Genomic DNA, 26,535 nt, shown 5'->3' with positions numbered 1-26,535 from the left:
CGAACATGCTGCATGGCAACTACTTTTTCCCAGCTTATCACTGGAGTCCCAGTTTTGTTTATACTAGTTTTTGCCATGTCTAGGTTGTCTGTTTGTTTATTTATTTATTTATTTTTGAGATGAGGAGTCTTGCTCTGTTGCCCTGGCTGGAGTACAGTGCAATGGTGCGATCTCGGCTCACTGCAACCTCTGCCTCGTGGGTTCAAGCAAATTCTCCTGCCGCAGCATCCCAAGTAGCTGGGATTACAAGCATGTGCCACTACACCTGGCTAATTTTTGTATTTTTAGTAGAGACGGAGTTTCACCTTATTGGCCAGGCTGGTCTCGAACTCTTGGCTTCAAGTGATCTGCCCGCCTCAGCCTCTCAAAGTGCTGGGATTACAGGCATGAGCCACCAGGCCCAGCAGCTTGTCTGTTTTTATGCAAATTCATCAACTTTTTTTCTGTATGTAAGGGCTCAAGTTGAATGATGAAGAATCGTAAGAGAGAGGAAGAGAAAGAGGAAGAAGAAAAGGAAGAGGAAGAGGAAAGGAGGGAGGGAGGGAAGGAAGGAAGGAAGGAAGAGGGGAAAGGGAGAAGGGGGAAGGGGGAAGGGAAGGAAGGAGGTAAGGAGGGATGGAGGGGAACCTATTACATTGCTGGTAGGAGTGTAAGCTGTTACAATCATTCTGGAAAACTGGCAATATATGCCAAAACAAAACAAACATACATCCTATGACCCAGCAGTCCCACTCAATTCCAACAGAAAATGAATATTTATGTCCACTAAACATGTACAAAATGTTCTTAGCCGTTTTATTCACTTTAGCCAAAATAAAGAAATAACCAAGGCCGGGCGCGGTGGCTCAAGCCTGTAATCCCAGCACTTTGGGAGGCCGAGACGGGCGGATCACGAGGTCAGGAGATCGAGACCATCCTGGCTAACACGGTGAAACCCCGTCTCTACTAAAAAATACAAAAAACTAGCTGGGCGCGGTGGTGGGCGCCTGTAGTCCCAACTACTCGGGAGGCTGAGGCAGGAGAATGGCGTGAACCCGGGAGGCGGAGCTTGCAGTGAGCTGAGATCCGGCCACTGCACTCCAGCCTGGGCGGCAGAGCGAGACTCCGTCTCAAAAAAAAAAAAAAAAGAAATAACCAAAATTTTCATCAATAGTAAAACAGATAAAATGTGATATATTAACACAATATAATCCTATACAATAAAGAAGAACTGCAATACACAACATAAATAAATCTCACAGACATGTTAAACAAAAGAAGTGAGATTGTGGCTGGGCATGGTGGCTCGTGCCAATAATCCTAGCACTTTGGGAGGCTGAGGCGAGTGAATCACTTGAGGTCAGGAGTTCAAAACGAGCCTGGCCAACATGGTGAAAGCCCCGTCTCTACTACAAAGAAAAAAAAAAGTTGGCTGAGCGTGGTAGCGGGCGTCTGTAATCCCAGCTACTTGGGAAGCTAAGGCAGGAGAATCGCTTGAACCCGGGAGGCAGAGGTTGCAGAGAGCCGAGATCACGCCACTGCACTCCAGTCTGGACGACAGAGGGAGACTCCGTCTCAAAAAAAAAAAAAAAAAAAGAAGTGAGATAACAAGATAATTCTCTTTTTTTCCCAATGGCTACTCAGTTCATCCAATACTATTTACTAAGGAATTCCTGATTTTCATCACATATACCACTGTTTACCACATAAAATATTTTTATAGATGAAGCTACTTCAGTGCTCTCAACTGTGTGTCAGTGATCTGATGTTCAAATTGGTTTGGCTTCGACACACACTTTAATATTTCACAGCACTAATACCTCCTTCATGAACAGATTTTCATAATTTTTGTAAAAAGTTTCATTTTTGTTCTTTCATATAAACTTTAGAGTCAAGTTTTGAAAAGCCTATTGAGATATTAATTGGGATTACTTTAAATTCACAAATTATATGTGTGTGTGTGTATACATATATATATATATATATATATATATATATATATATATATATATATATTTTTTTTTTTTTTTTTTCCCCCCCACAGATGGCATCTCACTATATGGCCCAGGCTGGTCTCCAACTCCTGGTCTCAAGTGATCTTCCCACCTCAGCCTCCCAAAGTGCTGGATTATAGGCGTGAGCCACTGTGCCTGGCCAATTTCACTAAATTTAAGACATTTTCAATGTAAGATGCACAGTTATTTTACGCCAATTGAAATAGCTTCCTTAGACTTAAATGTTTCTGTTTTCATATCCCGTCTAACTTGTGCTTATAATGAAAGTAAAGTTATGTAAAATAAGTTGGTTAAGATGCTCCTAACCTAACTTCATAATTACCACATGGCCAGAAGCACCTGGAAGATGTCATTAGCTTTAAGGCGTATCTTAACTTTAGAAATCATAAAAGGTTAAAAAAAAAAAAAAAAGTATTTTTCTAACAATACAAAATACAGCAACTTAGAGCGGATACTGACATCTTAAAAATGTGAGAGCTATCCTATTCAAGAACAAAATATGTTTTAGCATTTATTCAATTCTTTTATGAGCTTCAGTAAAGTTTTGCAATATTTTTCAGAAATATCTTTCATTTTCTTGTTAATTGTTAAGTTTCTCTTACTTTTTCTTTGTAGAGATAAGGTCTCACTGTGTTACCCAAGCTGGTCTCAAACTCTTGGACTCAAGTGATCCTCCTGCCTTGCCCTCCCAAAGTGCTGGGATGGCAGGCATCAGCCACTATGCCTGGCCAATTGATTTCTTTCATTTATTTATTTATTTATTTATTTATTTATTTATTTATTTATTTTTGAGACGGAGTCTCTCTGTGTTGCCCAGGCTGGAGTGCAGTGGCGCGATCTCCGCTCACTGCAAGCTCCGCCTCCCAGATGCACACCATTCTCCTGCCTCAGCCTCCTGAGTAGCTGGGACTACAGGTGCCCGCCACCACGCTCGGCTAATTTTTTGTATTTTTAGTAGAGACGGGGTTTCACTGTGTTAGCCAGGATGGTCTCAATCTCCTGACCTCGTGATCCACCTTCCTCAGCCTCCCAAAGTGCTGGGATTACAGGCATGAGCCACTGTGCCCAGCCCCAATTTATTTCTAAGTAGAATTTTTTCCTTCAAAAATTCTGTTTGGAAAATGTGCAAACCTTTATACAGAAAATTATATAACAATATTGAGAAAAAAATTAAAGTTCAAAACATATGGAGAAATAATGTTTATGAATCAGAGGATTCAATAGTATAAAGATTTCAAATTCCCATTACGGCAGGTGTAGATTAAAAAAAAAAAGAAAGAAAGAAAATTCTGGCCGGGCGCAGGTGCAGTGGCTCATGCCTGTAATTCCAACACTTTGGGAGGCTGAGGCAGGTGGATCGGCCTGAGGTCAGGAATTTGAGACCAGCCTGGCCAACATAGTGAAATCCTATAAAAATATAAAAATTAGCTGGGCATGGTGGCGCGTGCCTGTAATCCCAGCTACTTGGGAGGCTGAGGCAGGAGAATTGCTTGAACACAGGAGGCGGAGGTTGCAGTGAACTGAGATTGCATCATTGCACTCCAGCCTAGGCAACAGAAGCAAAACTCCGTCTCAAAAAAAAAAAACAAAAAAACAAATTCAATTATTCCCAGACCGATTCAACACAATTCCAATCAAAATCCTAACAGGTATTCTTGTGGAACATCACAGCTGATTCTAAAATGTATATGGAAATGCACAGGGCCCAGGGCCACACAAAACTAAGATTTATTATCCACTGGATATTAAGACATAAAACTAGATGAGTGATTCTCAAACCTTTTGGTTTGACATTCCCGCAAACTATTGAGACTCTAAAATGCTTTAGTTAACATGCGTTATACCTATTATATTTATCATGTTAGAAATTAAAACAGGAAATTTATTTATTTATTTTTACTTTTTTTGAGATGGAATCTCCCTCTGTCACCCCAGGCTGGAGTGCAGTGGCATGATCTCGGCTCACTGTAACCTCCACTTCCCAGGTTCAAATGATTCTGCTGCCTCAGCCTCCCAAGTAGCTGGGATGACATGCATGTGCCACCACATCCAGCTAATTTTTTATTTTTAGTAGAAACAGGATTTCACCATGTTGCTCAGGCTGGTCTTGAACTCCTGACCTCAGGTAATCCGCCCGCCTCAGCCTCCCAAAGTGTTGGATTACAGGCGTGAGCCACCGTGCCATGCCCAAACAGGAAAGTTTTAAATATCAATTCATTCATTTAAAAATAACAAGAAATCTATTATATGCTAACATAAATAACACTTTAATGAAAAATAACTGTTTTCCAAAACAAATTTTAAAAATGAGTGAGAAAAGTGGTACTGTTTGATATTTTTTGGAAATCTCCTTAATGTCTGGCTTGATGGGAGACATCTGGGTTCTCCTATCTGCTTCTGCATTCAATCTGTCGCAACACTGCACTTCATGCGGCCTCTGGAAAACCCTACTGTACACTTGTGGGAGGATGAGTGTGAGGCAAAAAACCACCAAGTGTTACTATGAAAACGGTTTTGACCTGGCCTCTGAAAGGGTCTCAGGAAACCCCCATAGTCCTGGGACCACACTTTGAGAATTGCTGAAATACAGTACTTAAGACAATGGGTCACTGGCAGAGGACAAACAGACAGGAATAGAAGAGGCAGGCAAATCCTGGTATACACAACCACCTGACTTATGACCAAGGTAGCTCTACAGAGCAGGAGGAGATGGCCTTTTCAATAAATGGAACTAAACATCATCATCATCATCATGACATCTAGTAAAACAAACTGACCCAATCTCATACCACACACACAAAAATTCCAAAGATCGTTGATCTAAATGTGAAAGGCAAAACAGTGACAGAAAATAATGTAGATTACCTTCACATCAGGATACAAAAACCTCTAATTACAAAGGAAAAGGCAGAAACATTCAACTACATTAAAATTAAGAATTTCCATTAATCAGAGAAATGCAAATCAAAACTACAATGAGATATCATCTCACTCCAGTTTAAATGGCTTTTATCAAAAAGACAGGCAATGAGAGATGACGGCGAGGATGTGGAAAAAGGGAAACGCTCGTACACTGCTGTTGGGAATGTAAATTAGTACAATCACTATGTGGAGGTTCCTCAAAAAAACTAAAAATAGAACCACCATGTGATCCAGCAATCCCGCTACTGGGTATACACCCAAAAGAAAGAAAATTGGTGTATCGAAGAGATTTCTGCACTCCCATGTTTACTGCAGCACTATTCACAATAGCCAAAATATGGAATTAACCTAAGTGTCCATCAATAGATGAATGGATACAGAAAATGTGGCACTTACACACAATGCAGTACTATTCAGTCATCAAAATGAATGCAATCCTGTCATTTTCAACAACATGGATAAAACTGGAGGACATTATGTTAAGAGAAATAAGCCAGGCACAGAAAGATGAACATTGCATGTTCTCACCCACATGTGGGAGCTAAAGAAAAAAAAATTGAACCCATGTAGATAGAGGACAGGAAGGGAAGTGGAAAATAAAGAGGGATTGGTGACTGGGCACAAAAATATAGTTAAAAAGAATGAGTAAGTCTAGTGTTCAGTACCACAATAGGGCAACTACAGTTAACGATAATTTATTTTATATTTCAAAATGACTAAAAGACGAGAATTGGAATATTCCTAACATGAAGAAATGATAAATGCTTCAGGTGATGGGGTACTCTACCCTAATTTGATAATTATGCACTATATGCTTGCATCAAAATACCGCATCTACCCCATAAATATGTATGGCTATTATGTATTCATAATAATTAAAAACAAAAACAAAAAAAATTGTTAGTGAAGAGATATAAAAAGAGAATAAAAAGGAAAGGCTAGCCACTAGCTAGTAATAAATATCTACAACACAGATATGGGGCAGGGAGGGGAGGGGATCAATACATTTATCCCTTATACAAACCAATAAAACAAAGAACACCTACCAGAAAATCAGCCAAAAGACTTCAATGAGCTCTTCACAGAGAAGTTATCCAAATGGACAAAAAACATATAAAAGGATGCTCAACCTCATTAGTAATCAGGGAAATGCAAATTAAAACCAAAGTGGAGTGTTAATTAGTACAACCACTTTGGGAAACTGTTCTATCGTTTTTAATAAAGTTAAACACTCACCTATCCCATAACCCAGAAATCCACTCCTAGATATACACACAAGAGACTTGAGTATATATGAGAATGTTCATAGCAGCTTAATTAGCCAAAACCTAGAAACAATCAATAAGAAAATGAATAAACAAAGGGTAATATAACCACACAACAGAACTCAGCAAGAAAAAAAGAGTAACTGATAAAACCAACAAGTTAGATAAATTGAAAAAAAAAAAAACATTATACTGGGCAAAAGAAGTCAGACACAGCAGAGTCTATACTGTCTGAGCCCATTTATATGAAGTTCAAAAACAGGCCAAATGCATGTATAGTGGCTGAAGTCAAAACAGTGTGGTTAGAATAGCAGCTTCTTTCTGGAAATTACCATGAGAGAACTTTCTGGGGTGATGAAAATATTCTATATCTTCATCTGGGTAGTGGTTACCTAGATATATTTATATGTAAAATATTCTTCAGGCTGTATATTTTTGTTTTTATTGTGTATGACATCTACCTTAGTTACACACAAAAACCCATTATGTACCTACCAGAATGGTTAATAAAATTTAACAGATTGACAATTCTAAGCCTTGGCAAAGAGGTGGATAAACAGGAATTCTAACACATTGTTGGTAGGAATCTAAACTAGTGTAACCACTTTGGAAAATAGTCTGGCATTACCAAGTAAAACTGAAGATATACAAAAATGTTTATAGCTGCAGTATTCCTAATTGCTGCAAACTGGAGACAAATTTCCATCAAAAAGAAAGTGAAGGTTGGGTGTGGTGGCTCACATCTGTAATCCCAGCACTCTGGGAGGCCAAGGCAGGTGGATCACCTGAGGTGAGTTCGAGACCAGCCTGGCCAACATGGTGAAATGCCGTCTCTACTAAAAAGACAATTAGCCAGGTGTGGTGGTGTGCAACTGCAGTCCCAGCTACTTGGGAGGCTGAGGCAGGAGAATTGCTTGAACCCAGGAGGCAGAGGTTGCAGTGAGCTGAGATCGTACCACTGCACTCCAGCCTGGGCGACAAGAGTGAAACTCAGTCTCCGAAAAAAAAGAGAGTGAATATAATATCAATTGTGTTATATTCATAATAGAGTATTATTCAGCAATGACTAATGAACAAACTACAGTTCCATAAAACACAGGTGAATCTCACAAAATAACACTTGAGTGAAAGCAGTCAAGTAAAGAAAACAAACTAAATGGTTCCATTTATATAAAGTTCAAATAGCAAAACTAAATTACCAAGTTTGGGTGTGATCTTAGAAAAGTAAGAAAATGATTCTCATAAAAGTCAGGACAGTAACTTTTGAGAAGGAGGATACATATAGTTGATTAGGGGGAAGTTAAGGGAGGGCTTTCTGCAGTGCTGACATTGGTGTATTTAACGACTGGAATGTTGGTTACAGGGTTATGCTTTGTTGATTACAACAACAAGAAGACGCACCGCTCAATGCTTTTTCTGTATATTATAGTTCACAATAAAAGAAGGTTGAAAACAATCAATGGGACCTGGTGATTGATTAAATTTGGTGGGGGAGGGGAGGAGAGAGAAAGAATCACAAAGAAGTCCCAGGTTTCTGACTTGCACAATTGCTTAGGTGGTGATGCCTTTCACTGAGATAGGAAACAGCATTTTCAGAGGAAGAGTATGAAATAAATCTTGGACATACTGATTTTATTACTTTTGGGACATCCAAGTAGAGACAGCTAGTAGGCAATTAGATATTAGCAAATGGAGTACTCAACAGCAGAGGTTGGGGTTGAGATAAAAATGTTGGATTCACCCATGTGTGAGACCATGGACATGGCTGTGACTGTTAAGGGAAAGAAGAATGACAGAAAGGCCTAAGGCTGCTTGGTGGGACATCAACATTTAATGGCCAGATACAGGAGAATAAGTCAGCAAAAAAAAAAAAATTGAGAGTGGTAGGAGGAAAATGAAGAACTGTCATGAACCATTAAGCAAGAGGAAAGAGCGTCTCAAGAGTAAGAAGTCACTCTCTGCAGGTTGATGCGTAGTTGGGAGGTGGGGTGGGGGACATGGATTATGTGTACTACTCTGCAGGCCAGTTTTTACTCCACTTCTTTCTGGCTGACTTGACACAAGCAACAACCCAACAGAAAACCAATGCTTCTGAGAATGGCTGCAAGTTTTTATGTGCTGTCTTTTGAGGTAAGAAATCAAGGCTGAGCTCTTCTTTCTCCTAATTCTCAGGAAGGAGGAAGGCAGATGTGAGAACATCTGTGCTACTGGGCAGCATCACTGTTAAAAGGTCAGCACACAGACGTGAGATCACTTTTCTGCTTCTTTCATGTGACTGAAGTGGTTGAGAAGGTTGTCACTCCCCCCTGCACCCCCCACACCCCCGCAGTAAGGGAGAGCCAGGGCCAAACCTACAGCTTGGGCAGAAGAGGCCAGGGCAGGTGTCCAAGGCCAGATCAGCAGTCAGCCAGGGCAAATGGGCTCGCTCTGGTTACATGACCTGGGGCAACTGACAGAAAGGAGTGAAATGTGGGGAGGATCTCAGTGTGTTTGAGAACTGGGGAGATGAAAAGGGTTCATTCTCATGGCCTACTTTAGTTTGAAATAATTTAAGCTTAACTAGATTCCAAAAAAACAGTATTTCCACCTGAACCAGCTGGGTTAATTCCAGTCTTCTATCCTGGAGTTTGGTGCACAAGTCCTAGTTAAGAATCAAATGTAGAGTCCTTTTGTCGTCCATTTGTCAGTGCAAATATTCAATATAAATATTTCTCCCAGGGACCCTGTAGACTTGAATCAAAACAGTGGCTATAGATTGAAGACAATTTTGATATTCCAGGGATCCCTGACCAGGATAACAAGAAATTACCATAATTTCTCAATTTCTAGCACCACACAAATTGCATCTCACACACACAGACACACACACAGGTGCGGGCTTACCTACTTCTCAGAAAATTGCACAGATTCAACAAGAAAAGAATAAATAGTAATTAATATGTTCCTTAATGGCTGGCTGGTGAATAATAATAAAATGTTAACTAAAACATAAACAATTTTTATATTTAAAACCACTATCACCCCTCACCAAATATTTAAGTGATAAAGTCTAAACTGACAGCACAGCAAATTAGTAGAGTCCTTTGGGAGGGAAATATGGTGATACATATTAGGAAACCTCTTATTTGTTGCCTTTTTTTTTTAATGACAGAAAAAAAATTTTAAAAGGCTATGTTTCATAAATCACAATACATTCTTACAATGAATACTATGTAAACACTTTAAAAATGAGATGCTTGTGTGAGAACTAACTTTGAAGGAGGCGCAAGGCATTTACAAATTATTCTATTGAATCATAGCTAGTATTTGTGCAACACCTAGGTACTAGGGCTGTGTTAACTGCTTGTACACCTGCTGTTTTAATTTTACAATAACCTTACAAGGTAGGTGGCATACTAACCTCATTTAACAAATAAAATGGAAGTGGAGGCTTAAGTTTATTATCTATTATCACTGAGGGAGGACATAGCAGAATTAGGATTTAAAACCATAAAAAAACCTTGATTTCAGAACCTACACTTCCACTCACTGTGCCAGTGTGTCATAAAGTATACATACTTTTGAAAAACTCATTTATTTAATATGCATCAATGTTACATTTCTTTAATATACAGCAATGTACATAATATCAACATTATGTATTGAATATACATCAATGTATGAGTTCACAGCTGTTATCACTAAGGATTTTTGGGTTTCTTTAGTAAATTTTAAGGAAACTGTTATGAATTAACAGTACAGATGATACAAACATATGGCAAAAGTAACAAGGAGGCACTCCAATGACTGAAAGTTTGGACAACAAAACTCTCACCTTCTCGGCCGGGCATGGTGGGTCATGCCTGTAATTCCAGCACTTTGGAAGGCTGAGGCAGGCGAATCATGAGGTCAGGAGATCGAGACCATCCTGGCTAACACAGTGAAACCCCGTCTCTACTAAAAATAAGTAAAATTAGCCAGGGGTGGTGGCGGGCACCTGTAATCCCAGCTACTCGGGAGGCTGAGGCAGGAGAATAGCTTGAACCCGGGAGGCAGAGGTTTCAGTGAGCCAAGATCATGCCACTGCACTCCAGCCTGGGTGACAGAGTAAGACTCTGTCTCAGGAAAAAAAAAAAAAAAACCTGGGCTGGGTGCGGGGGCTCACGCCTGTAATCCCAGCACTCTGGGAGGCAGAGGCGGGCAGATCACAAGATCAGGAGATCGAGACCATCCTGGCTAACACGGTGAAACCCCATCTCTACTAAAAATATAAACAATTAGCCGGGTGTGGTGGCGGGCGCCTGTAGTAGTCCCAGCTACTCAGGAGGCTGAGGCAGGAGAGTGGTATGAACCAGGGAGGCGGAGGTTGCAGTGAGCCAAGATTGCACCACTGCACTCCAGCCTGGGCGACAGAGCAAGACTCTGTCTCAAAACAAACAAACAAACAAAAAAAACTCTCACCTTCTCAAAAGGCACTTTCTTCTTTATATGCTGCAATACTGTATGAAATTTTCACAACAATTACATATTACCTCAAAGAGGTTTTTTGAAAAAATAAAACAACCCCTCCTGAAACATTTTTCAAATAAAACAAGAGTAAAAACACTATCTTAATGTGTACCCTCAGAAACTGGAAACATCCTTCATATCTAACAATAAGAGTTAAACACAGTTATCAACTTGATTAAGTGGTCCTTAATCATTAAATTAATGACTATAAGAAAAAGAGATCATAATATACTGCTGATTATTACAAGAATCTGAGTATACATACACCATATACCACGATAAAGTCTCTTTAGACCCAAAAGTAAAGGTGAAAAAAGAAATGAAAACAGGGATAGATGATATAAGGCTTTGCCCTCAACTAATTTACTCTAATACTATCTTTGTAATACATGTGTTTAGAACAAAACAATGCTATAATGAGCATCTAGGTTAAAACCATTATCAGACAGGCAACTCTAGAATAAACAGATACAATATGCTCCTTGATGGAAACACCTGCTAGTGAGAACTGACTCCTTCCCATATTCATCTATAAATTTAGCACAATTCTAATCAAAATCTCAGTGGGATTTGTCTTAGAACTCAACAAAATAATTCTAAAATTCACCAGAAACAGTAAATTCATGAGAATAGCTAAGAAAAATTTGAAAACGAGCATATTTGCCCTATCAGATATCAAACTTCTATAAAAAGCCATGGGGGAGGGGTGGTAATGGAATAAACACAGACAGACCTGTCACTGGAACAGAAATGAGAATCCAAAGAGGCCTTATGTATGCAGGAAAGCCTTGTGGCATTTGAAATATGAACAAGTCAACGAACTGAGAGAGGCAAAAGTCTATCCATTTAGGAAAAATTTAGATCCCCACCCTTACACTAGACACAAAAGGAAATTCCATACAAACTAAAAGAGCTCAGTGTGAAAAAATTTTTTTCACATAAAATACATGAAAAATTTTAAAAGATAATCTTGGGATGGTAGAGATTTTGCTAAACCAGAAAACAAAAAAACAAAAAAACAAAAAAAAACCTATAAAGAAGTGAAAGATTTTCAAGTTGAACAATGAAGAATTTTTTTAAGTGAAAGATCTGACCACCTAAGTTAAAACTTCTATATAAAGACACCATAAACAAAATTAAAAGACTAATAACAAATGAGAAGAAAATGTGTAACACATATAACAAAAGATTAACCATTGTGATATCTAAAGAACTCCTATAAGGCAATAAGAAGAAAAGATAAACAACCAAGAAAGGGAAAAAAATGGGCAAAGGTATGAATAGGCAATATCCAGAGGAAATGCAAAATTTTTGTCTGTACAAAATTATGTTGTAGACTCATGTAACACCCAGTAAACTACATGCTAGGAGATTAAAGAAGTCATGTTTTTCAAGACTAACAAACTACATACATTTACACGATATCAGAATGGGAAATGCCTGTCTGAACTTGAATTTACAGACAAAAATTACCAAGAAAAAAATCATTGAAATTATCATAGACTTGAAAAAACCTTTGTACTAGCATTTGTCTAAATCAAGGTGAAAAATTCTAAAACTTATCCAGGCAGGAGAAGAAACACAGTTAATAAAAACATGAAAACCTCATTATTAAACAAGGTGATTATAAATTAAACGATAAATTTTTTTTAATGTGAAACCATCAAATCTTGCTGATGCTTGGGGAAAATGCAAATCAAAACAATAACATGACAGTTTTCATAAATTATATTGGCAAATATCTAATAAATGAGAATGCCCAATTTGGCAAGGGCACAGGGCACCCAACATTCTCTTCCATTACTGGTGGAATTTTTAACAACATGGGAAAACAGTGGTAGTATTTTCTTTTTTTTTGAGACAGAGTTTCACTGTGTCGCCCAGGCTGAAGTACAATGGCATGATCTCGGCTCACTGCAACCTCTCCCTCCCCAGTTCAAGTAACTTTCCTGCCTCAGCCTCCCAAGTAGCTGGGACCATGGGTGTGCATCACCACGCCTGGCTAATTTTTGTATTTTCAGTAGAGACCGGGTTCACCACGTTGGCCAGGCTGGTCTCAATCTCCTGACCTCAGATGATCCACCTGCCTCAGCCTCCCAAAGTGCTGGGATTACGGCCACTGTGCCCAGCTGTGATATGTTAAGTGAGGAAAAGACATATTAAACATAGAGCAAGGGCCGGGCGCGGTGGCTCAAGCCTGTAATCCCAGCACTTTGGGAGGCCGAGACGGGCGGATCACGAGGTCAGGAGATCGAGACCATCCTGACTAACTCGGTGAAACCCCGTCTCTATTAAAAAATACAAAAAACTAGCCGGGTGAGGTGGTAGGCGCCCGTAGTCCCAGCTACTCGGGAGGCTGAGGCAGGAGAATGGCGTAAACCCAGGAGGCGGAGCTTGCAGTGAGCTCCGGCCACTGCGCTCCGGCCACTGCACTCCAGCCTGGGCTACAGAGTAAGACTCCGTCTCAAAAAAAAAAAACGTACAGTAAGATCTCAACCATGTTCTAAAATAATAGTAACTATGTTTTATGAGTACCTTTACGCCAGACACCAGGACTGTTTACATGTACTGGTACACTTCATATTGACAATAATGCTATGAGTTAACACTATTATTACCCTCATTTTATGGAGAAAGAAACTGAGACAACAAGAGATCAAGTGATAGAGCCAAGATTTCAACTCAGGTTGACTCTAGAGTCCAAGATCTTAACCACTAGCACAATGTACAGAAATTAATCAAACTCTTCAAACACAGTGGAGTTGAGTATACTGTCTACTGTAATTCCCGATTTTGTCACAGATTTTCTACTTTACTTCTCAAATATAAGTTTTTTGTTTTTGTTTTTGTTTTTTTTTTTGAGACGGAGTCTCGCGCTGTCACCCAGGCTGGAGTGCAGTGGCCGGATCTCAGCTCACTGCAAGCTCCGCCTCCCGGGTTCACGCCATTCTTCCGTCTCCGCCTCCCGAGTAGCTGGGACTACAGGCGTCCGCCACCTCGGCCGGCTAGTTTTTTGTATTTTTTAGTAGAGACGGGGTTTCACCGTGTTAACCAGGATGGTCTCGATCTCCTGACCTCGTGATCCGCCCGTCTCGGCCTCCCAAAGTGCTGGGATTACAGGCTTGAGCCACCGCGCCCGGCCTCAAATATAAGTTTTTAAAAGGATCAGTAATCACAAGACAGCAACAGTGTCCCTGAAATTCCCCTAGAGATGCTAAGTACAAAATAAAACTTATAAATCATAATTCAATAGCTTTAAATATTGTAGCACAAGAACATTTTTCTAAATTAAATTTTATGTGCATCTATAACATAAGAAACAGATTAGGCTGGGCATGGTGGCTCACGCCTGTAATCCCAGTACTTTCAGAGGCCGAGGCAGGCAGATCACGAGGTCAGGAGGTCAAGACCAGGCTGGCCAACATGGTGAAACCCTGTCTCTGTGTGTGGTGGCGGGTGCCTGTAATCCCAGCTACTTGGGAAGCTGAGGCAGGAGAATCGCTTGAAACTGGAAGGCAGAGGTTGCAGTGAGCCGAGCTCCCACCACTGCACTCCAGCCTGGGTGAAAGACCGTTTCCAAAAAAAAAAAGATTAAAGTAGTATTTTATTCTATCAATGCATTTTAAAGCTCAAATGTGGCCAGGTGTGGTGGCTCATGGCTGTAATTCCAGCAGTTTGGGAGGCCAAGGTGGGTGGATCATTTGAGGTCAGGAGTTCGAGATGAGCCTGACCAAAACGGTGAAACCTCGTCTCTACTAAAAATACACACATTGAAAAAATTAGCCAGGCATGGTGGCACATGCCTGTAGTTCCAGCTACTCAGGAGGCTGAGGCAGGAGAATCGCTTGAAGCTGGGAGGTGGAGGTTGCAGTGAGCCAAGATGGCACCACTGCATTCCGGCCTGGGTGACAGAGTGAGACTCGATCTCCAAAAAAAAAAAGCTCAAATGTATAACATGTATAATGAGAACAATAAAATTCTTCTGATGAACACCAACTTTAAATTATGGATGATTGGGCAGTCTTACGTCAAATTTGTTTTGTTTTGATTGCATGGTATCAAGAAAAACCTGATTCACAAAGATGAATAGATGATAAAGCATGTTTTGCAAATAATAATGTTTTGTGTGTGTTTTTTAAATAGTACATTAATGCCATCTAAGGATTTAATTACATCTGTCCAGAGGTTTTAAAAGTAAAACATTTCTAACTTAATTCTGTAATAGTGTTAAGGAATGAATACTTTGTAGTCATAAACTTTTTGGTAAAAAATAAAAACTTTACAATATGTACTAATCCTGATATATGCATTAAGCAGTCACGTTATTGCATAATGCAATAGTTCTAATACTACTGAATGTGCTTATATAATGTTACATGTACAAACAAGCACTAGCCTAAAATTTCAAAGTATCAACATAAAGCTACAGTTTTACTAGTCAATAACATTTTTATCCTTTCTAACTCTAAGGAGGAAAAAAAAGGAAAGAAAAAATTTTAATCAAAAAATAAAATGGCATTTTAAAAGTTTCAGTTCTACACACAAAGTGAGACACTCTATTCCAAGGATTGTTGTCCTGGGTGTGAGCATTACAGATAATTTACATTTTCTTCCTTTTGCTTATTTTCTCTCATATATTCTAAATGCACTGCTTTTTTATTTTATTATTATTTTTTTGAGACGGAGTTTCACTCTTGTTGCCCAGGCTGGAGTGCAATGGCGTGATCTTGGCTCACTGCAACCTCCGCCTCCTGGGTTTAAGCAACTCTCCTGCCTCAGCCTCCCTAATAGCTGGGATTACAGGCATGCACCACCACGCCCGGCTAATTTTGTAATTTTAGTAGAGATAGGGTTTCACCATGTTGGTCAGGCTAGTCTCGAACTCCTGACCTCAGGTGATCCTCCCACCTCGGCCTCCCAAAGTGCTGGGGTTACAAGCGTGAGCCACTGTGCCCAGCCTTTTTTTTTTTTTTTTTTTTGGTTTGAGATGGAGTTTGCTCTGTCGCTCAGGTGGAGTGAAGTGGCATGATCTCAGCTCACTGCAACCTCTGCCTCCCAGGTTGAAGTGGTTCTCCTGCCTCAGCCTCCCAGGTAGCTGAGACTACAGGCACCCATTACCATGCCCAGCTAATTTTTGTATTTTTAGTAGAGACAGGGTTTCACCATGTTGGCCAGGCTGGTCTTGAACTCCTGACCTCAGGTGATACACCTGCCTCGCCCTCCCAAAGTGCTGGGATTACAGGCGGGCGCCACTGTGCTTGGCCAACTTTTTATTTTAAAATTACTATAATTATAAACCACAGGAGGCCGGGCGCGGTGGCTCAAGCCTGTAATCCCAGCACTTTGGGAGGCCGAGACGGGCGGATCACGAGGTCAGGAGATCGAGACCATCCTGGCTAACAAGGTGAAACCCCATCTCTACTAAAAAATACAAAAAATAACTAGCCGGGCGAGGTGGCGGGCGCCTGTAGTCCCAGCTACTTGGGAGGCTGAGGCAGGAGAATGGCGTAAACCCGGGAGGCGGAGCTTGCAGTGAGCTGAGATCCGGCCACTGCATCCCAGCCTGGGCGACAGAGCGAGACTCCCTCTCAAAAAAAAAAAATAAATAAATAAACCACAGGAATTTACAAAAAAGTACACAGGGAGGTCCCAAGTACCCTCACCCAAATTCCTCCAATGTTATATAACTTATGTAACTCTACTAAACTCTACTAAACTGTCACCATCAGGAAACTGACCTTGGTACAATCCCTAGTTTCTTCAGGTTTCACCAGTTTTGTATGCAAAATGGGACTTGAGTATGCTAGGATTTGTATGCAGTATGTGATTGGTTGTATGAAATTTTTATCACATTTGCAGCTTTGTATAATCACACCTGAGATACAGAACTGTTCCATCCCTACACAGCTCCCTCATGCCACCACTTTATAACCACACCACCCCTCACCTCCCATTCCTAACTCCTAGCAACGACTAAATCTGTTTTCCACCTCTGCAGGTTTGTTATTTCAATGACGTTACATAAATGCAATCATACAGTATGTAACCTTTTAGGGTTCTCACTTGTTTTCACTCAGTAGAACTCTCTTGAGATAACCTGGTGGTACAAATCAGTTGTCTCTAATATATTAAAATTTAGCAGGAGATGCATTTGAGTGTGTATAAACATTCATAATATTTCAAAGTTTAAGACATTAAAATGTGAATCAAAGGTGTATAAAATCCCTGTTTCATTGACAGAGAACAGGGATTCTGAGATACAAATTTTGAAAACTGATAATCTAATACAAGCCTAGTACAATGTAGTACAGGTTGAATATTCCTTATCTGATACACTTTGAAGCTGAAATACTTCGAATCTGTGATTTTTTCAGATTTGGGAATATGTGCATTTAACCGGTTGAGCATCCCAAATCTGAAAGTCCAAAATCCAAAATGGTCCAAAATCCAAAACTTTGAGTGCCAATATGACACTCAACAGAAATGCTCACACGGAGGCACTTCAGATTTTGGATTTTCGGATTAGGGATCCTCAGCCTGTACAAGAACTTTATAGAAAGAAAAGCCCAGGACTCAGGGCTCCGTCTTATCACTGTTTACGAGAGTACATGGTTTACAAGAATGCCTAGTTTTGTACTTGTTATGACCAACATCTAGATTCTGGTTCTTTCCCAACCCAGTTGAGTATGTTACATTCAAATATGACCACTTGCTATTCTTCTCAAATGACCACAGTTTGCTACCCTTTCAAGTTCTTCCTAATGACAGAGCAAACAAACTCCTCTTAAATTCCCAGATCTATGTGGTGCTTTAGCTAGCACCACACCTCAGGTCCAATTCTCCTGTCTTTATATGCAGCAGGTCCACACAACAAGGCCTCCCTCAGAAAAAGCTACCCCAACCTAGGACAGATTCAAACTAACTCTTCTCCCTCCCCCTCCCTCCACGTGCCCAGAACCCCTTTCTCCTTCCTCCCTAGGCTAACCTGGTAAGTCTTCCGGATAGCTCACTCCACTGTCTATCTGTTAGCTAACTGGGTGGGACAAACCACGTCCGCACACCTTAAAAGGCAAACACTCCAGGAACTTACTTCTCGAATACCAACACCTTAACAGTAATTTCCCTGCCTTTCCAAAAAGTGCTCTAAACAGGTAAAAGCTATAATACAAACTCTATATATTTTTGCAATACAGATACAAAAGCTGGCACTATTATTTGCATATTTTAAAAACCTGGTTGATATGGTTATCACTCTATCAGTATTAGATCTAAGTGGAATTTAAAGTAGTGGTAAAAGGCTGGGTGTGGCAGCTCAGACCTGTAATTTCAGCACTTTGGGAGGCCAAGTGGGAGGACTGCTTGAGGCCAGGAGTTTGAGAGCAACCCAGGCAACAAAGTGAGACCTCGTCACTATGAAAAATAGAAAAAATTAGCCAGGCATGGTGGTGGGGTGTGCACCTGTAGACTCAGCTACTCAGGAAGCTGAGGTGGGAGGATCACTTGACCCAGGGAGGTTGAGGCTACAGTGAGCGATGACTGCACCACTGCATTCAGCCTGGGGAGACAGAGTGAGACAATGTCTCAAAAAATGAAAGAAGAAAGAAAAGAAAAGAAAGAAAAAAAAAGGAAAGGAAAGAAAAGAAAAAGAAAAAGAAAAGGAAGGAAGGAAGGAAGGAAAGAAGGAAGGAAAGGAGGAAGGAAGGAAAAGGGGAAAGGGGGAAGGAAGGAAAAAGAAAAGAAGGAAGGAAGAAAAGAAAAGAAAGAGGGAAAGGAAGGAGGAGGGAGGGAGGGAAAGAAGAAAAAAAGAAGGGAAGAAAGGAAGACAGAAAGAAAGAGTAGTGGTAAAGAGCGTGGACTCTTGAGCCAGACTGCCTGGGTTAGAATCAGGCCTCTGCCACTGTACTACCTAGATCAAGAGTTAGTCTCTGCCTGGCTCAGTTTTCTCATCTGTAAAATGGTGATAAAAGCTACCCGCCTCATGGGACTATTGTGAGACTTCAATAATATAGGCAAAACATTTAGAACACTGCCTAGCACATAGTAAGCATTATCTGTAAGTATTAACATTTATCTCTACTACAGTCCAGATTCACTTCCTTGTGATATTTCTCTATTCCTCTTAGACTCTTTTCAGTTCAACTTGCTTCTGAAATTTCCATACCAAGAAACAATGATAATGTTAAGAATTTTATTTCTGAAATTCATCCTAGTCAAAACTACTAGAACAAATTCTCTAACACTTATTAACTAATAACTAACAGTTATTAACATTTCACTAAATATGAATATAAGCATTTAAAATATGGGAGCAATGGAACAAATGCCAAGCAAAAAGCAGGCTATCAATCAGGACACATACGTGATACTCCCATGTTAAAAAAAGGGAGGAATCATATGGTCATATGGATGTTTGTCCATGCGTCAAACGGCTCTGAAAAGTTTCACAGCAGTCTACTGAGAGGGAGAGCTGTCTGTTTGGTGGAAGGGATAAGAAGGAGACTTTTCACTGTACATGCTTTTTTATTTTTTATATTTCAAATCTGAAGCAGTGAATGCATTACCTAGACAAGAATTTAATTTTTTTTTTTTTTTTTTTTTTTTTGAGACAGTCTCACTCTGTCACCCAGGCTGGAGTACAGTGGCATGACCTCGGCTCACTGCAACCTCACCTCCCGGGTTCACGCCATTCTCCTGCCTCAGCCTCTCGAGTAGCTGGGACTACAGGTTTGTGCCACCACGCCTGTCTAATTTTTTTTGTATTTTTAGTAGAGACGGGTTTTCACCGTGTTAGCCAGGATGGTCTTCATCTCCCGACCTTGTGATCCACCCGCCTCAGCCTCCCAAAGTGCTGAGATTACAGGCGTGAGGCACCGCGCCCAGCCAAGAATTTAATTTTTAAAATGGGGGTGCAAAGGAGACTTTAAATAAGTACTCTGGAAGCCAAGTGTCAAAGTCTCAATTTGCTACTACCTGTGTTATCTTTGGCAAGTCACTTAACCTCTGAGTCTCAGACAGAGCAAGAAGCAGTAAATACTTCTAGGTTCTTTTAAGACAGAGTTTCCCTCTCGTTGCCCAGGCTGGAGGGCAGTGGCACGATCTCGGCTTACTGCTACCTCCGCCTCCCAGGTTCAAGCAATTCTCCTGCCTCAGTCTCCCGAGTAGCTGGAATTACAGGTGCCCACCACCATGCCCGGCTAATTTTTCATATTTTTAGGAGAGGGGGGGTTTTGCCATGTGGGCCAGGTTGGTCTCGAACTCCTGAACTCAGGTGATCCACCCACCTCAGCCTCCCAAAGTCATGGGATTACAGGCGTGAACCACCATGCCCAGCCCTGGGTTATATTATAATTATAAAAGTTTTATTATCTCAATGGGGTAGTAAATAGATGGTACTTTTTTTTTAAGATATGGTAGAGGTAGTAATCCAACATTTTATAAAACAAGGCAACTTTTTTGTGGACTTGATTTTCAAATGCAGTGGATCCTTGAAGAACATGGGTTTAAGCTGTGTGGGCCCACTTATATGTGGATCTTTTTCAACCAAATGCAGACTGAAACCTGCATTTATGGAGGCCCAACATTTCACATTCAGGTTCTGCAGGGCCCACAGTGGGGACTTGAGTATGCCAAGATTTCAGTAGGAACAGGGGTCCTGGAACCAATCCCCTATGGTATACGTCATACCATATGTACGTACGTGTATAGGACCTATACATATACCAGAGGACAGCTGGACTATTTTTACAGTTTTAAGAAACATAGATTTGTCAAGCCCATTAACCTTTCCAGATTATTTGTACTATTCTTACAAAGAAACCCTTCTTAGAGGAGGTCTAATATATAGAAAATACCTACATAGAATATTCTGCATATTAGGGCCGGGCGCAGTGGCTGATGCCTATAATCTCAGCACTTTGGGAGGCTGAGGCGGGCAGATCACCTGAGGTCAGGAATTCAAGACCAGCCTGGTCAACATGGCGAGATCCCGTCTCTACCAAAAATACAAAAATTAGCTGGGCATGGTGGTGGGCGCTTGTAATCCCAGCTATTTGGGAGGCTGAGGCAGGAAAATTGCTTGAACCCGGGAGGTGGAGGTTGCAGTGAGCTGAGATCACGCCACTGCACTCCAGCCTGGGTGACAGAGCGAGACTCCATCTCAAAATAAAAAATAAAAAATAAAATATTCTGCATATTAGTTTCTCTTGCACAACTTCAAAATTCTTTTAAATGAACACGTCTTTATACTATGCCATGAAGTCAGCAATAAACTACATTAAAACAATGTTTAAACATATGAGTATGTACAAGAAACTAAAGGCATTTATTATCAAACACTGAAAAAAAAAGAACATCTCCAATCAATGGTAACAGCTATAACTGAGGACAGGCTTTATTTCAGGAACATACACGTATCACTTTTCATCATAACACTAACCTGGCAAAGTAGGTTTTTTTGTTTATTTTTTCTTTTTTTGAGACAGAGTCTCTCTCTACCACCCACGGTGGAGTGCAGTGGCACCATCATGGCTCACTGCGGACCTCAGCCTCTCTCTCTCAGGCTCAAGTGATCCTCACACTTCAGCCTCCCAAGAAGCTGGAAATACAGGCATGTGCCACCATGCCCGGTTAATGTTTGTATTTTTCGTAAAGACTGGGTTTCGCCCTGTTGCCCAGACTGGTATGAAACTCCTGAGCTCAACAGATCTGCCAGGTGTCAGCCTCCCAAAGTGCTGGGATTACAGGTGTGAGCCACTGCACCCGGCCCTAAGTAGGTGTTAAAATCCCTATTTAACATAAGAAACTGAAGCACCATGAAGACTAAGTCACAAGTCTAAGAACTGGGAGAGGTGGAAGCCCACCCAGATCCCTTAGATTTGAGCTCAGTGTACCAAACCAAGGGAGCAGAGAGTGCTAACTTAATGTTAGCTGGCAGGCAGATGCAGGTTTGCAGCAGTTTTCACCGATTTATGGGAAAATGGGAAAAAGTAAGGACACGAAAGTACAGACGAGGTTTCACCATGTTGGCCAGGCTGGTCTAGAACTCCTGACCTCATGATCCACCCGCCTCGGCCTCCCAAAGTGCTGGGATTACAGGTGTGACCCACCATGCCTCAGCCTTCCACAGTGCTGGCTTCCCAAAGTGCTGGGATTACAGGCATGAGCCACTGCACCCAGCCAAGAAAAGTCAATTTTAAGCACTTAAGCAGGCCAGGCGCGGTGGCTCACGCTTGATTCCCAGCACTTTGGGAGGCAGAGGCGGGTTGGATTACCTGAGGTCAGGAGTTCGAGACCAGCCTGGCCAATATGGTGAAACCCCATCTCTACTAAAAATACAAAAATTAGCGGGCATGAAGGCAGGTGTCTCTAATCCCAGCTACTCAGGAGGCTGAGGCAGGAGAATCACTTGAACCTGGGATGCGGAGGTTGCAGTGAGCCGAGATCATGCCATTGCACTCCAGTCCGGGCGACAAGAACAAGACTCCGTCTCAAAAAAAAAAAAAAAAAGGAACTTAAGCATACAGTAAGTACTCTTTCCATGCTCCAATGTTAAAAGGTCCATTTATTACACACTACTTGTTTCGAAAACAAATCTAAAATTGGTAATAATTCTGCTTAAATTCCATATTAAACTAGGATCAAAAGTTATTTTTAGTTCTTGTTTCTTAAATACTTGAAATGTGCTGCTGCATAATGTTTTCCTTAAATATTTATTCATTCAACTAACTTTGGGTGGAAGGTACTTGTAAGTTTAAAAGTCCTTTCTGAAAGTGGAAATAACATAACAATGTTTGCATAAAAGACACTCAGTGGTTTTCAAAGGGTATCTGGGAGTCTAATCAGCCTATTAACTTTGTTCTGAATAACCAACAACAAATGTGAGCTTTTTGTCACATCTACGTATCTTCCCCTGTAAACTGATACCTACATTTGAAATGCATTTTTAAAATGTTTCATTTGGCCCTATGATAATTATTTCTCCTCTAAAAAGCGACAGGATTTTGGTTTAAGAGCAAATGAGACAGAGTATCTGGTCCATGAAAAAGGCTAAGTGGAAAGATCAGCTCCCTGAATTTTGTAATCAATAACAAGACAAACTCCAGTGCTACCTTGTTCATATAATTAACAATATGTGAGTTGAAATAAACTAGTGAGCTACACATTTCTGATACATACCAATTTACCAATCAAAAGGAGAGGAAGAAATCGCTCAAATGTGACTACTGTTAACAAACATCTAAATATCAGACATATTCTCTATTAAAATCGTAACCTATACATTTTGAAATCATTCCTTCGACTTATTTTTTTAATCGCCCCATTTAAAAAAACAACAAAAAAAAACAGCAGCCACTTTTAAAATGTAAATTCCCCCCTTTTTCAAAGTAACTTGCCTAGGAAAATTTAATGCATTAAAATAAAACGTAACAGACAAACCAATTACAACACTAAAAAAAAAAAAAACTAAAATGATTAGTAACACAAACCAATCGCTCCAGTTTAGCAAAGGGTGTGTTTTTAATCTGTTGTGGGTATCCTATTATACTAATAGGCAACAACGTTTAAAAGTCATCCCAATGCCTAAAACACCACCATACACATAACATACTTGCCCTTTACTCCAATGAAGCTTGAACTAGACCCAAACTCAGACCATTTTCCCCTCCTGGCACACTGAAATATACGAGGGAGAATCCAAGAAATCAGATATGTTAAGTGCTGGTATCTTCTTCCAGAGTAGGGCCAAATTCGTGTTTGCCAGCAAATGTCACCGTCCCAATAAGTCTGCAAATTCTCACTAGCGCTGGAGTACAAAGAGGCCTGACCACGGAAACACCTGTCCTAGCACCAGGAAGACAGTGGGAAACGCAACCCCCCTGTCTCCGCGCCGGCCCCAAAGCCTCGGCTGCAGCGATCGGGGGAACAAGAGGTGGCCGCTGGTCTTGCGGGTGCGGCGGACAGGGTCCCACATCCCCGGCCCGCCTCCCGAGAACCAGGAAACCTGTCAAGCCGGCCTGGACCCACCCTCCGCAGCCCCCTCGCGCTCCTGCCCAGCCCGGCCCCAGCCCGCCCGACCGCTCCGCGTCCGCCCCGGCCTCCCGGCTGCACTCTGCCACCTCATCCCTCCCGGCTGCCTCGCGGCCCCGCCACCTCCTCCCCGCGGCCTTGGCTGAGGCCGCCCCCCGGGCAGGAGCGCCCTGCAGCCGCCCCTCGCCCGGCCCCGACCCCGTCCGTCCCCTCAAGGCCCGGTCCCCGCCGCCCCCAGGCCTGAGCTCCCGCCGCGCGCTCCCCACCCCCAGACTCCGCCCTCGCCCCGCTCAGCCGCTCCCGGCCCACTCCCCCAAGCCGGTTACCTGGAGGCAAGGGCGGCGGAGCACTTCACCCAGGGCCCCAGGTCGCAGAGGGCCCGGTGCTCGGGGTCCCGCTCCTTCTCCCGCTCCACGTGGTAGGCGTAGATGGAGAGCAGAATCCCGGCAGCGCACACTGCATACCGGGCCACCCGCTCCCACCGCGGCACTGACACTCTCAGCAGGACGGGCGCCGCCATCTTCCCCCCGCCGCCGCCGCCGCCACCGCCACCTCCTCCCTCCGCCTCCACCTCAGCCGCCGCCGCCCGTCGGGGCCCGACCCAGCCGCCGCCGCTGCCGCCACCGCCTCCGCCGCCGCCGCCACCACCGCCGCCGCCGCCGCGCCCCATTGGCTCGGTCGCCTGCTCCGGGCCCCGCCCCCACAGGAGCGCGGCCCAACCGCCCCGAAAGGAGTGAGGCGGACGGGGCGGGGAAGGCGCGCGCGGGCGTGGAGGGAGGGGGTGGAGTGCGCAACCGCCGGGGAGGCCGGATCGGCCGGCGGAGGCTGAGGCGGCGCGGCGCGGGGCGGCGGGCGCGAGGGGTGGAGCCCGGGGCAGAGAGGGGCGGGGCAGGGGAGGAGAGGGGCGGGGCAGGGGAGGGGAGGGGCAGGGGAGGGGCAGGGGAGGGGCGGGGCTGAGCGGGTCCGCGAGGGAGGGACTTAGAGGAGCAGTGTAAGGAGCACATTGCAAGGATGCCACTGTGGGTGACTGGGCGAGCCGTGGGCCCCTCCTGAGGATGGCAATCAATTGCCATCCTTTTCTCCTTTTTCGTCGTTATCACTTGATATTTCTGACCCAATCTAAATCAACCCTGGCCAATGCTTGGAGCTCCAGAGCCACACTCCTATGAGCTAATCTTCCCACCACCACCTCTGTGGGACTCTGTGTTCGACCTGTACAAAACTTTTTTTTTAATGTGCAAAACTATGTTTTAAATTTAAAAACTATTTTTTAAAAAATGATTTGTGGACCGGGTACATTGGCTAACACCCGTAATCCCAACACTTTGAGAGGCCGAGGCAGATGGATCACCTGAGGTCAGGAGTTCGAGACCAGCCTGGCCTACATGGTGAAACCCCGTGTCTACTAAAAATACAAAACACAACAACAAAAAAATTAGCCGTGTGTAGTGGTGGGCGCCTGTAATCCCAGCTACTGGCGAGGCTGAGGCAGGAGAATCGCTTGAACCCGGGAGGCAGAGGTTGCAGTGAGCCAAAATCGTTCCACTGCACTCCAGCCTGGGCGATACAGTGAGAGTCTCAAAAAAAAAAAAAAAAAATTTACGATTGTCTTGCTTCTCTGTAAGCTGAATTTGAGGTGGCTTACCACAAGTCATATAATATAGAACAATATAAAGATGAGCTAATACAATCAGGACGAAGAAAAAGAAAAGTCAGAATAAAATGAAAGGCCAGGAATAAGAACACAGATAAGCAGGCCATAGGGGCCTACACAGTTATTAAAATTGCATCATAAATTTGGCTCTGAGCTTCCCAGTGGCCAAAACTAAAAGGAAAACAGATGTATGTACTTTTCTCACTGTCTTTAAGAAGAAACACAGTGTTCTTGGAGATTTTCAGTTTCCCTGGTTGCAGCTTTCAATTTTTCAGGGGCATTATATAGTGATTTTGAGTAATAAGCAATATCTTTGTATTCGTTATCTATTGTTGGGTAAAAATCTCCCCAAATTTAACAGCTTAAGAAACAATAAATTATTTTTTTCCTCACAGTTTCCATGGGCTAGGAATCTGGGTGAGGTTAGCTGTGTCCTCTGGCTCAGGCTCTCACGAGGATACAATCAAGCTGTCAGCCAGGGCTGCAGCTCTCCCAAGGCTTCAGATTCCTCTTTCAAACTCACTTCCACGGCTGCTGGCAGGCCTCAGGTCCTCTCTGGCTGTTGGCTGGAGACATCATTTCCTGTCCACTTGCACCTCTTGTTGAGAAGCGGCAGGCTTACCCCAGGGAGAGGGAGGGGAAAGAGGAAGAGACAGAAAAAGAAAATGAGAGTGAGATCACAGTCCTTTTTTGAAAACTAATCCCAGAAGTGACATCCCATCACTTTTACGTAGTCTATTGCTACTTAGAAAATAGTCCCTAGGTCCAGCCAGGCGCGGTGGCTCACACCTGTAATCCCAGAATTTTGGGAGGCCAAAGTGGGTAGAGCACCTAAGGTCAGGAGTTCAAGACCAGCTGACCAACATGGTGAAACCCCATCTCTACTAAAAATACAAAGATTAGCCGGACATGGTGGCACATGCCTGTAATCCCAACTACTTGGGAAGCTGAGGCGTGAGAATCGCTTGAACCTGGGAGGTGGAGGTTGCAGTGAGCTGAGCTCACATCATTGCACTCCACTTGGCTTACAAGGAGAAACTCCATCTCAAAAAAAGAAAAAAAGAAAGAAAAAGAAAATAGTCCCTAATCCAACCCATGCTCAAAGGGAGAGGATTACACAGGACATGAATATGAGGAAGCTATCTACCACAGTCCTCAAAAACATCCTCACTCTGCCTGGGTGGGG

General features: G+C 42.5%; 1 protein-coding gene across 4 annotated transcripts in view; it reads right to left on the bottom strand.

The window, feature by feature from the left end:
• Positions 1-24,329, bottom strand: part of VKORC1L1 (vitamin K epoxide reductase complex subunit 1 like 1) — a 166,576-nt gene extending 142,247 nt beyond the window's left edge. For 2 of the 4 annotated variants that reach the window (XM_050783603.1, XM_050783604.1), the window contains exon 1: positions 24,022-24,326. In XM_050783603.1, the coding sequence (XP_050639560.1) occupies positions 24,022-24,215 (194 nt within the window). In that variant the 5' untranslated portion in view covers positions 24,216-24,326. Of the gene's footprint in view, positions 1-24,021 lie in introns of all 4 variants that reach the window. The other 2 variants (XR_007724154.1, XM_050783601.1) reach the window with 2 other exon arrangements.
• Between the last annotated feature and the right edge of the window lie 2,206 nt (positions 24,330-26,535).

Source organism: Macaca thibetana, chromosome 3 (genome assembly GCF_024542745.1).
Source record: "Macaca thibetana thibetana isolate TM-01 chromosome 3, ASM2454274v1, whole genome shotgun sequence".
Lineage (NCBI taxonomy): Eukaryota > Metazoa > Chordata > Mammalia > Primates > Cercopithecidae > Macaca > Macaca thibetana.
The sequence above is the reverse complement of the archived record's forward strand: the minus strand, read 5'-3'. Positions and strand labels throughout refer to the sequence as shown.